This window comes from Fringilla coelebs, assembly GCF_963513975.1.
Source record: "Fringilla coelebs genome assembly, chromosome: 5".
Lineage (NCBI taxonomy): Eukaryota > Metazoa > Chordata > Aves > Passeriformes > Fringillidae > Fringilla > Fringilla coelebs.
The window spans coordinates 4,050,324-4,063,447 of record NC_140033.1 but is presented as its reverse complement, the minus strand read 5'-3'; the positions used below and the strand labels follow the sequence as shown (position 1 = coordinate 4,063,447).

The 13,124-nt window shown below is 44.3% G+C and overlaps 1 protein-coding gene across 1 annotated transcript in view; it reads left to right on the top strand.

The window, feature by feature from the left end:
* SFMBT2 (Scm like with four mbt domains 2) overlaps positions 1-13,124 on the top strand; it is a gene marked incomplete at both ends in the record, with an annotated part of 92,313 nt that overhangs the window by 36,543 nt on the left and 42,646 nt on the right. Inside the window, one exon of the mRNA XM_084205631.1 lies at positions 4,769-4,866. Within this exon, the coding sequence (XP_084061757.1) occupies positions 4,769-4,866 (98 nt within the window). The remainder of the gene's footprint in view (positions 1-4,768; positions 4,867-13,124) is intronic.

Genomic DNA, 13,124 nt, shown 5'->3' with positions numbered 1-13,124 from the left:
AGTAATAAATTCACCTCCTCTGGGAACGTGTTTCTTGTGACAGTGATCGCAGGGGTCCCAGTATGAGGGAAGAGACAAGAAAGTTGACTCCATGTTTCAGAAGGCTGATTTATTATTTTATGATATATATTATATTAAAACTATACTAAAAGAATAGAAGGAAGGATTTCATCAGAAGGCTGGCTAAGAATAGAAAAGGAATGAATAACAAAGTTTTGTGACTGACCGAGACAGTCTGGACAGGTGGACTGTGATTGGCCATTAATTAGAAACAACCACATGAGACCAATCCCAGATCTACCTGCTGCATTCCACAGCAGCAGATAATTATTGCTTACATTTTGTTCCTGAGGCTTCTCAGCTTCTCAGGAGGAAAAATCCTAAGGAAAGGATTTTTCATAAAATATCATAGCTAGAGTTTCTGATGTGGCTTCTGTCCCTCACACTAATGAGGAGAGTTGACCCCTACGTGTTCAATTCTCGTGTTTGCAAGTTTGTCTGGGACTTGGGTCTTGAGTGCTTTTTGGAAGTGTGTGTTTTTCTTCACTGGTAGGTAGGAATCAATGTTCCCCATCACTTCTAAATCAGCTGTGAATGCTGGAGAGCATGAATATCACCCGCTGTTATTTTACAGAGTCTTTGTGTTACAGAGAAACAACTTTTTCATTGACCATCTCTGAACCCTCTTGGCTTGTGTATGTTTGGGGAATATAGAAATGGCCCAGAGGAGATTTGTGCTTCCTCTTTGTTCATTCCATTTGCTTTCTACTCTTTCCTCCTTTTATCCAGTTGTACATCCTTCTCTATGGATTCCCCACCCCTCATGCCTTTCTTCTCATTTTTTTTCAGTTGTCTTTCTCTAAACTTGTTACTGGACTATTTATTTGCTGGAGTTGTTTACTTTTCTTCTCTCCTCTCCTTGATTTAATTTCTTAAAATTTCTGTCTCTTGTTCTTAGCTGTTTTCACCTGATATCTGTTTCTTCTCCTTTCATTTCTCTGGTCATTCACTTTTTAGTCAGCATTGTTATTAATGGACTCAATGCCCAGATCTTCTTCCTGACTTAAATAGGTCTTCATTATTTTACATCTCCTGAAGTTGAGCCTTGTAGGATTTTGCTGTGAAACGACCCTTCAGGTCTGAACTCCTCTGTTTTTGCCCAAGTCCTCTCCTGATCACTGCTGCTGGGGTCTTTAATTGATCCCCCCTTGTGACCCAGCTGTCAGACACTGCACTGCAGGGAGCAGCCAGTCAGGAGTGGAAATCTGAGGAGTTTCTGGAAGCAGGAATGCTGGTTGTTCCACTCCTGGTCATTTGATATCCACCTAACACAGAATCATCAAGGTTAGAAAAATGCCTTTAAGATCTTCTTGTCCAACCATCCAACGTGTCCATGAGGCATAATGAATTAATGAAGTGTATGAGGCATTAACAGAGAGGAAGATGACAGAAAAAAAACCCCAAGTGGCTGATCTTAAGGGATGTTCTTCAAATTAAAGGTCTGCAGAAGGAATCTTGGAGCAGTCAGGGAAGCAGTAGGGAGTTGTGAGGATGAGATGCTGGCAGCAGAGAGCTCTGAAGAAACTCGGGGATGAGGCTGTTAATCCATAAACTCAAAAAATGAAGTTTGCTAAGGACCTGAGGCCTGGAGACTGTGTCAGGGGTACATCCCCATGTGACTTCTTTAGAGAAGAGCATTTGGACTAGGAAGATGTCTGTTGTGTGAAAGACCTAGTGTGGACCTTCTTATAAAGGAGAGAGCCTGTGGGCAGTACTTTGTTTTTTAATTATCAGGGATTAGATTCACCTGCCATGGTGCAGGCATCAAAAGTCAGTTCTGCCTAAGTCTTCTCTTTATAATGGGTAGGGTAAAGAGGGTTCTAAGACACAAGTAACATGGGTTAGATGACATGACCTCTTTTTAAGCCTATTTTTTTCACTCATGGGGGTTGAAACCAATGAACACACACCTGGTTGTCCTAAAGTTTGAACATCTGATGCCAGATAAGGTGACTCTTTGATTGATAAAGGGAACAGCCTTGTGCATCAGATATGAGTCTCCTCTCAGGAGATGCTGAGGACATGTAGCTGCTCCCAAATCAGGCTGTGTGTCCCCTTGCTATCAAACAAGAGTGTTTTTATACATCACTTCTGCAGCTTGTGACAGTGCTTTGGCTACCCTCAGCTAGGATTCTACATATCCACCCTGGGTTTTATTTCTGTCTGTGTCTGGGGTGGGACTTTTCCCTGTTGATCCACCTCTGGCACCTGACCAGTTTTCCATGTCAGTCTTTCAGGATGCAGAGCATCTCAGATAAAAGAGATCCCATGGACCCAAACAATATTTTGGGTGGAGGGGTCTCTTTCCTGAAGCCACCCACATCCTAACACCCACTTAATGTGAAAGAGGGTCCTCTGGGGCTGGGAATTAGATGATGTCCAAGGTCCCTTCCAACCCAAACCTTTCAATGGTTTTATGAAACAGCATCTCAGCTGTCTCCTTCAAACAGACTCTGTACATCTCACAAGCCCATTTAACTGAAGCAAAGGGGTTATAGCTCATTTTTCCCTTCAGATGTATATCTGAGTCTGGAACAAGTCTCCTTGCTAGTGCAAATTGGCACAGGCTGCTTGACACAGAGCCACTGATGGCCTGAGCTCAGCTGTTTATGCAGGACGAGATCATCCCGTTTTGTGCTACTTCCTATTCAAAGACAAATTGCCAGTCATTTTAATTGCTCACTGCTTGTGAACCCTAATATAAATTGACACAGTACACTTTGTTCAATTACCTGGAGCCCTGACACTTAAATAAAATGCTTTATGCTCTTTTAACCATGCAGTTTAGTGTCCATACACTTGCCAGCATAAGCGAGATGCCACTAATTAAATGTGCATGTGATATTCCTTGCTGGCCCTTGAAACCACTGGAGGTGCCTCTGTATCTTGAATTTTGTTGACACTGCCCAGAGAAGTTGCTGCTTGTTTTCACTGATTTTGGCCAAAGTTGCCCAAAATGCCAGTTTCATGTTTCCTGTGCTTCACTGGCATCACAGTAGAAAATGAGGGTCTGTTTCCAGCAGGGAAGCGTCAGGCAGATTTTTTCTCAACTCACACCTGAAACAACAGGCTGGTTGCAGCATGGGGCAAAAGTATGTTGTGTTAAGTATTTCCCTGAAAATTAAACCAAAAAAGAAAGAAACAAGGTGAGATGTCCCCCTCCCTGCACTTCATGCTGATCAGAATTCCTGCAAGCAAGGGAGAAGTGGGGCAACAAAACTATAAAATAATGAACAATTAGATAAAGAGTGCACTTCTTAACACTTGTGCCTGCTGCACACATTGTAAACAAAGACTTGAAATCTATATTCCCATTAATAACCAGACAGCTGAGGAATTAAAAATACTGCCCTGAAAGGTTAACATTCCCCTTCAAGTGTGTTTAAATTCATATGCATATCCTTGATGTCTGTTCTGAAGTAGTGAGATTTGATATAGTGGAAGTATAAATACATCCACTTCAGTGAGTGATTCTGCAAATCCTGCTTTGATAAGGTCTTAAATCTGTTGAGTTCAGAGCATAAAATTCTCTTGTACCATCAGTGCTAGGTGGAAACAGTGCTTGCCAATTCCTTTTTTTTTTTTTACACATATTTTTTATTCCTTCCTTCAGAATTGTAAGATACAGCAGTAGATCTTTTGGTAGCTAGTAAATATGTATGGTTATTAGATGTACAGGATTTAAATGCAAATTGGGCCAAATTGAACCTTGATTTGAATGAGGGGAGCCAGACTGGCCAAAGAAAAGCTCCACGCTCTTCACTCTGTATCAAGGTTTGAGTTTATTACTGAGCAAATGTTCATTTCCATTTTAATAATTGTTGCAATCTATCTACCTATCTTCTCTCTTTGAGGCCTTGATATGAATGTTCTGCAATAACTTGTTACGTGCAAGATAACAATGTGTTTTCTAGGGCAGGAGTAAATCCAATATAATGTTCCTCATCACAGCATTGTTTCCTACATTGTTCCCTTTGATGATTCATAGGCATTTCACTGCACTGAACCATAAAGGGCTTGTTAATATCATGATTTAATAATATTAAACCTGTGTAAAGAAACTCACTGCAAGCAATGTGAAGCTGCACAAAGATGTTGCCTAAAAGTACAATGATGAAAATTCATAAGTGTCAGTCCTTGCTCTGGTGTGATGCTCTGGTTTGAGTGTGATACCATAAAATGTGTTTGGGTAGAGATTTAGCTGAAATGTTTCTTCCCACACCCCCCCCAACCTTGCAATTAAAAAAACCCAACCCAAACACAAACACTTTCTGATGAACAGGTGTTTTAATAATGATAATATTTGTTTTGTTCAAATATGACTAATATTGCTTGAAGACCTGAGGCTCCTCAAACTAGGAAACATCAGGTATTTTGAGAAATGAAAATCAAAGGAGAGTTTTTTCACTGTTTTCAAGTAATGAGATAATATGATTCTCGTTCCTTCAGCAGCATTTGAAGGATGTGAATTTTTCTGGGTTTTACTCCAGGTTATAAAACACAATCTTTCTCCAGTGTGCCCCTGCTAGCTGATTTTGTGTTGAATTTATCCATGCTGCACAGCTTGGTATATAGACACTGTTCATTTCACTTGCTCTGTCCATTCATATGATTAAGAACTTTAGTCTTCCAAAAATGTTTGATCTCCAAAAAGTCACCTCTTGGTTTTGTTGTTCTTTTTTTCTTTTTGTTATTGTCATCCCTTTAGATATCTGTTCTCTGAAGACTATAACTGAGTGGAAATGCGCTCTGGAAAAATCCCTTAATGATGCAGCAAATTTTCCTCTTCCAATGGAAGTGTTCAAGGTAAAAGATATTTTTCCTTTGCTTGTGGAACCTGTTATGAATAAATATCATGCCATGTTTAGCAGCTGATGTTAAACTCTTTCTGGAAAGTCCTTTGCTATAATACATAACCGGGGAAGGTCACAAGTTAGATGTTTGTATAAAACACTTTTTATGTGTGGACTTATTTCTTGGTTGGTGTTTTCTGGAGGCTGGGGGTGACCAGCAGGGATTTCTCCAGTTATTTTTCCTGTGTCTTATTCTGTTAAATCTGTGCAAAGACATAATACATAACTGAAATAATAAGGCTATGAATATAAAAGTTTACACAAACTGGACAGATTTCTGTAAGCCTTGCACCAAAGTTTTAACCTCATCACAAACCACAAGGTAGAGAGACCTCCTTCAGGATCCTGTAGTGAAAGTGAGAGATGATTTTGTTCCTACATCTTCTTTTTTTAAATTTTTTTTTATTCTCATCCTGGTGCTTCAGCCCCAAGGCTCTGCCTTTAATATCCCGTGTAAATCTGCGCTGTTGTTAACCATGGTGGCTCCAGATAATCCTGATTTACAGCTGTGCCTGCCTGGTTTCCAGCAGTTCCCCCCTGGCTGGGATGGGATGGGCAGTGAGGGGATGCTCAGGGAGGTGTGTGGGAGCACAGCAGTGTCCCCATGGCTCTGCTGTCACCTCCTGCTTGGGGACATGGTGGACCAGGCTGTGCTCCCCATCACCAGCCTGGGGACCCTCTGGGTTCCTGCCCAGCCCTTCAGCAGCACTGCACTGGGATACTCCAAAACCTCCCTGGAACTGGTGCAGTTCATATGTGTGTGGCACTTGGTGGTGGCCTTGGCAGTGCTGGGTTAATGGCTGGACTTTGATCTTGGAGGGCTTTTCTAACTGAAACAATTTGATAGTTCTATAATTGGATTAAGTCTCTTATCATGTCCCCTTCTGGCTGCCACAAAACCCCAGTGCCACCTTCACCCTCCCTGCAGGGACGTGCCAACAGCTTCCCATGAGGAATCCAGGCTCCTCACCCAGCTGGGATGCACTCAAATTAGCAATATTAATTTGGGGACACTTTGCTAATAGCCCAGGCTCACTGGCAGTGTGGGAGCTCTGCTGTGCTGGGAGAAGAGGGAAGATTGGAGCTGGCCTTGGGCACAGATGTGGGCTTGAGGAGCCCTGTCTTGGGATGGAAGTGGTGTGCACAGAGTTCTGGGTCTCTGCCATTCATCTCATCCAAGGCTTCCATCTGCCAACTCTATTAAAAGTTTGCATCAGCAGCTTCAAGATCAAAAATGCTTTGTGTGGGGCAGGGATTAAATCGCAGAAGGGAATTTCTGATGTGTAAATTTTATTCCTGCCTGTGTGAAAGAGTGAAGAATGTTTCTGATGAGGCTCATGAAACATCCTTTTTAAAAAAAAAAAAGTTTATAACTAACAGCTGTGTTGCTGGCTCTTCCCAGTGTGCCAGACTTATACCCACTTATTTTAATTATTGCGTGCAGGTCATAAATTTGAATTCAGCAAATCCCATTTGCTGTGCTGTGTGCTTGGAGCTTGCAAAGAGGTTCCTCTTAGAAGACAGTGCAAAACCTTAGAATGCTTGAATGGCCCAAGTGTAGAGTTACTTTGGGGCCAAAAGTGGCAAAAATGTCAATGTTTAGGTCCATGATTATGTCAATGAAAAATGTCAATGTCATGATTAGGTCAGTAGGACTTCTCTGTTTATCCTAATGTGAAAGGTGAGCACAAGATGAGTGGAATTCAGATTTTGGTGCTATCTGAGCCCTGGTTCTGGTGCTGGGAAGGCAGGAGACTGAATAAATTTTTTGTGTGTGGGCATCACGTCATTCTGCCCATTTAGGGTGAATCAACCCCATTTTTACATCTTAATTAAGGAGAAAAAGACAAGATGTCATCTGGGCCTGTGAGCAAGTCTTCTCTAGTAATGACTTACACATGAGTTAAGGCTTTAGGAGACTGTCTGGGAGTAAACTCAACTGATCTTGCAAAGAAAGCCAAGGTGTGGGACCTTCAAGTATAATCCCAGATCCCAGCAGAAAGTCTTGTATCCAAAGGTGTATTTTATAACTTCCTTTTAATTTTAATTTTAATTTTTAAAATTTTATTTACAAACCCAGCACAGAAGTTGTGTCTCTACACCGTGCCTGGGGCTCCTTGCTATTTTAGCTGTTTGTTAGATAAGATAAAAAAGACAAGGTTTGACAGCTGGGAACTCTTAGAGATCTTCTGGAAAGCTGAAAATGTCTACTTTGGCAGACATGGTAACTGCACACTGAGCAGTTAATTCTGCTTTTTCCACATTTCCCTGCAGAATTCCCTGGTGAAGCAGGGTGTAGGTGTGTGCTTGCTCTTCATGAGCACGTCCCCTGGGCTGGATTGTGGCTTAAATCCATGTTGTCCTTAAAGCTTGCATGACTGAGGGAAGTGTCTCTGTGGTGCCATCAAGCTGTCCCCAGGAGGTGGCACTGGCAGAGCAGAGCCACGTTTGCAGGGTGAGAAGCAGCTGCTCTCAGGGGTCTGTCAGCCCTGTCAGCTGTGACACTCCTCAGTTTTGGTGTCACAGGGTTGGGTTCTGCCTGAGAGCTCCAAAACCATGGGTTTGAGCCTGAATTATCAGTGCTCAGAAGCATGGCAGAGCTGAGCTTGGCACATGGTGGTCTTCAGCAGCAGCTCCAAAAACCCCTTGCAGAAGCACAGCCCTGATCCCCACTTGGCATCCAGGGAGATGACACCAGGCCACAGGAGCTGGTTGCAAAAATCAGGAGAGAAGGCTGCAAACAAGATTTTCTTTTCTGTTTTTTTTTTTCCTGGTGCTGTTTTACACTTGGCCATATGTTGGAAGCGTTTGTAAAATGCTTTAGGATCCTTTGAGAAAGGAACATGATGTTTAACTGTCACAAAATGCTGCTATTATGCAGCTACTAAACATAGTGTTTTGCAAACTGCACATCCTGGAATAAATTTTCCTCCTCACAAAAGCTTTTTGCAATGCACCTGCTATTTTGTCGTTCCCTGCCTTTCAGAAAACATGTTGATCCTTGAAGAAAAATAAATACAGACAGGGTTTTCAAGGATGTTTGGATGGCTTAGGAGCACAAATCCTTCCAAAAGGCCACAGCCCAAGGACATGTGTCCTTTACTGTGTCTGCTCTGATTTCAGGGTGCTCTTGGGATGCTCCTACACTTGGTTTGGTGCTGGTCATAAATGATGGCTTGGGCTTCAGGTGACACCTGATAAAATAGTCAGGGCTTGTTGTGAATAAAAATAGTCAAAATGTTGCCGGGGCCCGATTTCAAGTTATGTGGAACAATTTCAGTGGTTTGCTTCAGTGCTGGTGCTCTCTAAGAGGGAACCATGCTCCAAACACAGCCCTAATACTACAAACCAGTGCATGTCGTAGAGTTACAGCCCAGCAGCTTGTATAAGATGAATGGGTTTCATTTCCTGGAGAGAGGCAGACCGGAGATCCTGGATATCCTCTCTGACCTCCCATTCTGCTTTCTCCAGTCTCCTGTGCCAGATCTGTGGGTGCCATGCAGATGTCATGGGTCCTCACCTCCGACACTTCTGTTTGGGCAACTGAATCCTACCCAGGATTTGGGCTGCTCATTCTCTTTCCATGGATTTTGCATGTTGGCATCCTGTTCCCAATTCCTATGAAGTGAATCCTGATGACTGGCTTGGATGGAGCTGTGTGTTACCCACCACATCCCTAAACCAAATCCTCATAAACTGCTTGGAGAGCACCTAGGAGGGAGAGGTGTTAGATACCTAAGACAGGTGGACGTTTCTGATCTATAGCCTTTGGTCCCTTTCCTCTACTCTCCTCCTTTCCTGACGTTGTTGTTTGTTCTTTCCAGCTTTAAATCTTTCTAGCAAAAACCCTTCTTTATTATGCACAGCCCAGTGTTCCCCTCTTTCTGACTGGAGCTTCTGGATGTCTCCTGTTGCCAGTTAATATTATTAATTAATACTAAAACTAATGCCATGGAAGGAATCAGATGGGACAGATCTCTCTTAAGGAGAGAGATGAAGGGACCATCAACCACCCAGGCAAGAGCTGCCCGTGAAATTCAGGACAGTGGTGCTTCTAGTTCTACACTCACAAGCCCAAGGACATATATTGAACAGGACTCCTTCCTACCAAAAAAAAAGAAAAAAAAAGAAAAAAAGGTTTTTTTCATTGGATGAACTATACATTTTAGTAGTGAGAGTAACAGCGACACTTTCTCCAAGACATTGATTTAAAAAAAAAAAACAAGGAAGACTGTCACCATCATATTTTCTGAAAAATCCTCTTTGCTCAGGATTCTTCTCCTGGGAAGCTGAGAGGCCTGAGAGAAAAAGGAAAACAGTATTATCTCATTTGCTTCTCCTGTGTTTTGCTGCTTTGGAATGTGGTTTGGAGATTGTTTATCCAATAGTGGTTGTTTGATTAGTTTAATGTGAATTATTTTAACTTAACGACCAGTCACGGTCAGGCTGTGTCAGACTCTGGAGAGAGAGTAATGAGATTCATTATCATTCTTAGTAGCCTTCTGTAAGTATCCTTCCTCTATTCTTTAGTACAGTTTTAGTATAGTATTCTTTAATATAATATCATAAAATAATAAATTAGCCTTCTAAGAACATGGAGTCAAATTCATTCCTTCCTGCCATGGGGGACCCCAGAAGATACCACAGAAGATAATATCTCTCAGAATTTAGTAAACATTGTGGGTGTTTCAGAGTTTTCTACACTGGAAGAGTTTAAATTAGAGAAACCCATAGGATTTTTAGCTCATAGACAATCCTGACCTGGCTGCATGAGTGGCCTTGAAGCCCAGCAGGGTTTTTGTGTCTTTATCCCCCCTCAGTGGATAGGCACGTGCTGCTGCAGCAGCTTGAAAGGAGCATGCCTTTGGTTTCCCTTGGAAGCCAAGCCCCAATCCCGAGCTCCTTCATGCCCTGCTGGCTTGGCTGGCCCTGGCTCGGCACGCTGTGCTTTAATAACCCACGAGTTGTCTGCAGGCTGCCAGATTATTTATACTCCATCTGTTCTTCCTCATCCGTGGGCTCTCCAGCCCTTTTCCATGGCTGCTGTTTGCCTGGCTGGGACACCTGTGCATGGTGTCTTGGTTTGGAAAGCCAGGTGTCTGCTAAGGAAGGCAGGAGCCTGCCCTGAAATGGAAACTGTAAATCCCCTCCCTCCGAACTGTTATGAATTTGAAATTAAGGAGGGGCTCTCAGGAAAAAATATGGGGGCAGGAATAAGAGTTCCTTATTAGTGAAGAAAATAAAAAGATAAAATCAACAATGCAGTAAATCAGAACAACACTGATAGAGTCAGAACACAACCTGACACCCTGTGGGTCAGGGTGTTGGCAGCAGGGCCATTGGAATTGTGGCTCTGCCCTCCTGGAGTGTCAGGGGTGGTTCTGCTGGAGCAGGGATCCTGTAGAAAAGGGTGCAGTCTTCCACTGAGGATCCAGTGGAAGAGGCAGTTGCTGTTCCTCTGGGAAATCCAGTGGGAAGCCGTGGTGGTGTTCCAGAATCTCCAGATTATATCTGGGTAGCAATGCTTGGCTCCTCCCTCTGGGCTCACACCTCCCAGTGGGATGCTGCAGTTCTTATCAGCCATGTGGTGACATTCAATAGCCTCTTATCAGCAGATATCTCCCCAGTTCTGGAAAAGATAAGGAAAACTGCCCACTGAACAGAAGACAACTGCCATACAGATGGCAAACAGAATACAATTTACTTGGCAATCCAGGACACATGGCTTCCCAATCCCTCTGTTTTTCTGCTGCCTTTTGATCCACTCCTGCCTCAGCATTTATCTTTGTAAGAACCAGGGGACACCCCAGAGGGAGTCAGGATGTCTCTGATACCAGAGGGTGAAATGCAGCCTGGTGGTACCTCAGTGAGCAGTGAACAGCTCTAATCCTCTCCAGCTCCTTCCTGACTGTCCAAGGGTGTGCAAGGATTTGGGTTGGGAGAGCAGTCCGAGGAGGTCAGTGAAGCCAAGCCCTGTCTGAGGTGCCCCCAGGGTCTGTTTGGCAGCACCATATGAAAGTCAGGGTTGGGAGAGAAATGCTAGAGGCAGTTCAAGCCAAGCAGATGGGATGAGTGAGAACCAGGTCCCTCAGCCTTCCTCATCTCTCTGGCATGTGGAGTTTTCTTCATTACATGGTGGGGTCTCTCAGGATGGGGAGAGGCCAGCAAAAGAGCCTGGTTTACTTGAATCACTGCATCCAGCTCTGGTGTGAGGGAGCTTGTGACATCCTGAGCTCCTGCCTTCCACATCCCTGGGCAGTGTTTTCCACTGAGAGGGACTGATGTGCACCTACAGCAGCATCTGCTCCCATTTATAGGTGGTGATACCTAAAAGTCACCCATTTTAGGGCATTTTGCAAGGGCATGTAGTGATAGGGCTTAAAACTGAAAAAGGGAAGGTTAAGTCAGATATTAGGAAGAAATTCTTTCCTGTAGGGTTGGTGAAGCCTTGGCACAGGTTGCCCAGAAGTTGTGGCTGCCCCGTCCTTGGAAGTGTCCAAGACCAGCTTGGCTGGGGCTTGGAACAACCTGGGATAGTGGAAGGTGTCCCTGTTCATGGCAGAGGCTTTGGAATGAGATGATCATTAATGTCCCTTCCACCCCAAACCATTCCATGAATCTACTGTTGTATGTTCTAAAGATGAATTCATGTCCTCAAAGACAGCAAAAGAGCTGTGGTCTGTAACTGTTTTTTCAGGGTGGTTGCAGCTCACAGTGTGCATTGAATGGGCTCCTGATCCTCTCTGCTCTCACAAATTGCTGTTGATTTCTCAGTAAGGATTCCTGCCACAGTGGGCTGCCTCAGTCCCTCCTCACAGCTGGGGGGCTGTGTGTTGAGGAGGTCTGCAGAGGCACTGCTGGTTTCACTCTGAGCACTCAAGTAGCTGTTCCCACCTGTGCCACCCTTTCTGTGTAACTTTACCCCCAGTGAAATGGGACCTGGGTGTGTCACACAACCGGGTCTCACTGATGCTTGTGAAGCACTGTGGCTCTGAGATGCTAAAAGCCCAAACCAAACTGTCCTGGTTTAGGGCAGATTTGGGAGAAAACCTCCAAAGGAGGTCCCTCCAGAAAGCAAACCCACACAGCCTCTCCCCCCAACCAGTTCGGGAAGGATTCCTGGGAGAGAAGTGGAAAGAACCTGTTTATTGAACAGGCACAGCACCCCCAGCACACAAAATGAACAATACCGGGTGACACCCCTCTGTCACCGCTCTGACAAAGGTGACAAACTCAGAAAGTCTCTCTGGGGGTGGTCGCTCTGTTATCAGTCCCTCCAGTGCTGGGGCAGCTGCTGCAGCCACAGGGTGCAAACTCTCGGTGTTCCCAGGGCCCAGTCCAGAGCAGGCTTGAGTGGTTCCAAAAAGGGAAAGGAAAAACAGTCCAGGGAAAAATTTGGACTGTTTAGCTAAACTAACTAACGAGCAGTAGCAAAAAGCAAGAGCAAAGCAGAAGCAAGAGCAGAGCAAAAAGCCCAGCAAAAAGCAAAAGCTGCACCATGTACTGCCCCATGTCTGTGTCCTGCCAGCCGTGGGGGAGCAGCTGATAACAAAACAAAACATTCCCTCTTCAGAGCCAGTCTTGAAGGCACAGAGCATAATATCCAGCATAAACAGCACACACAAATGGGGATACAAGCATCACAACGTCACCCTAGGATACAAACACACCAAAAAAAACCCAAGTGGATGAATATGCATCTCTTTTACCTCTGCCCATGCTTCCAGTGGCCAGGCAGAGCCAAGCAGGCGCTGTGTGGGAGGGCATCTTTGCCCTAATGCCATCTGCATTGGCCTGAGCCATACGGGGAAGGTGTGCTTGGATTTCGACCGGCTACTCTGCGATGTTACTGTTTCTATGGTAACTATTTTTTATTCAACAAGAGGAGCTTAAAATCTGTAGGGCTAAATCCAATCCTCGGCAGAAGCATCTGCAGTTTTTCAAGGGGCTCTTCAGTAGGTGCAGTTTGTAGCTGGCTCTTGTTGCTTTAGGGTTGTGGTGTCTCTAAAACGTTGCTCCCAGCACCCTTTCGTCATCATCCCACCCCCCATCTCTGCATTTTGGTCTTCCTCTGATGGCTCTTGTCAGAGCAAGGGGACAGTTTGCACATGTTGTGTCCTACAGGGATTTCTGTCTCCCTGCAGAGAGTGCACCTTCAGGGAAAATTGCTCCGTGTTTAGCAAAGGAAGTTGGTGAATCACAAACAAGACT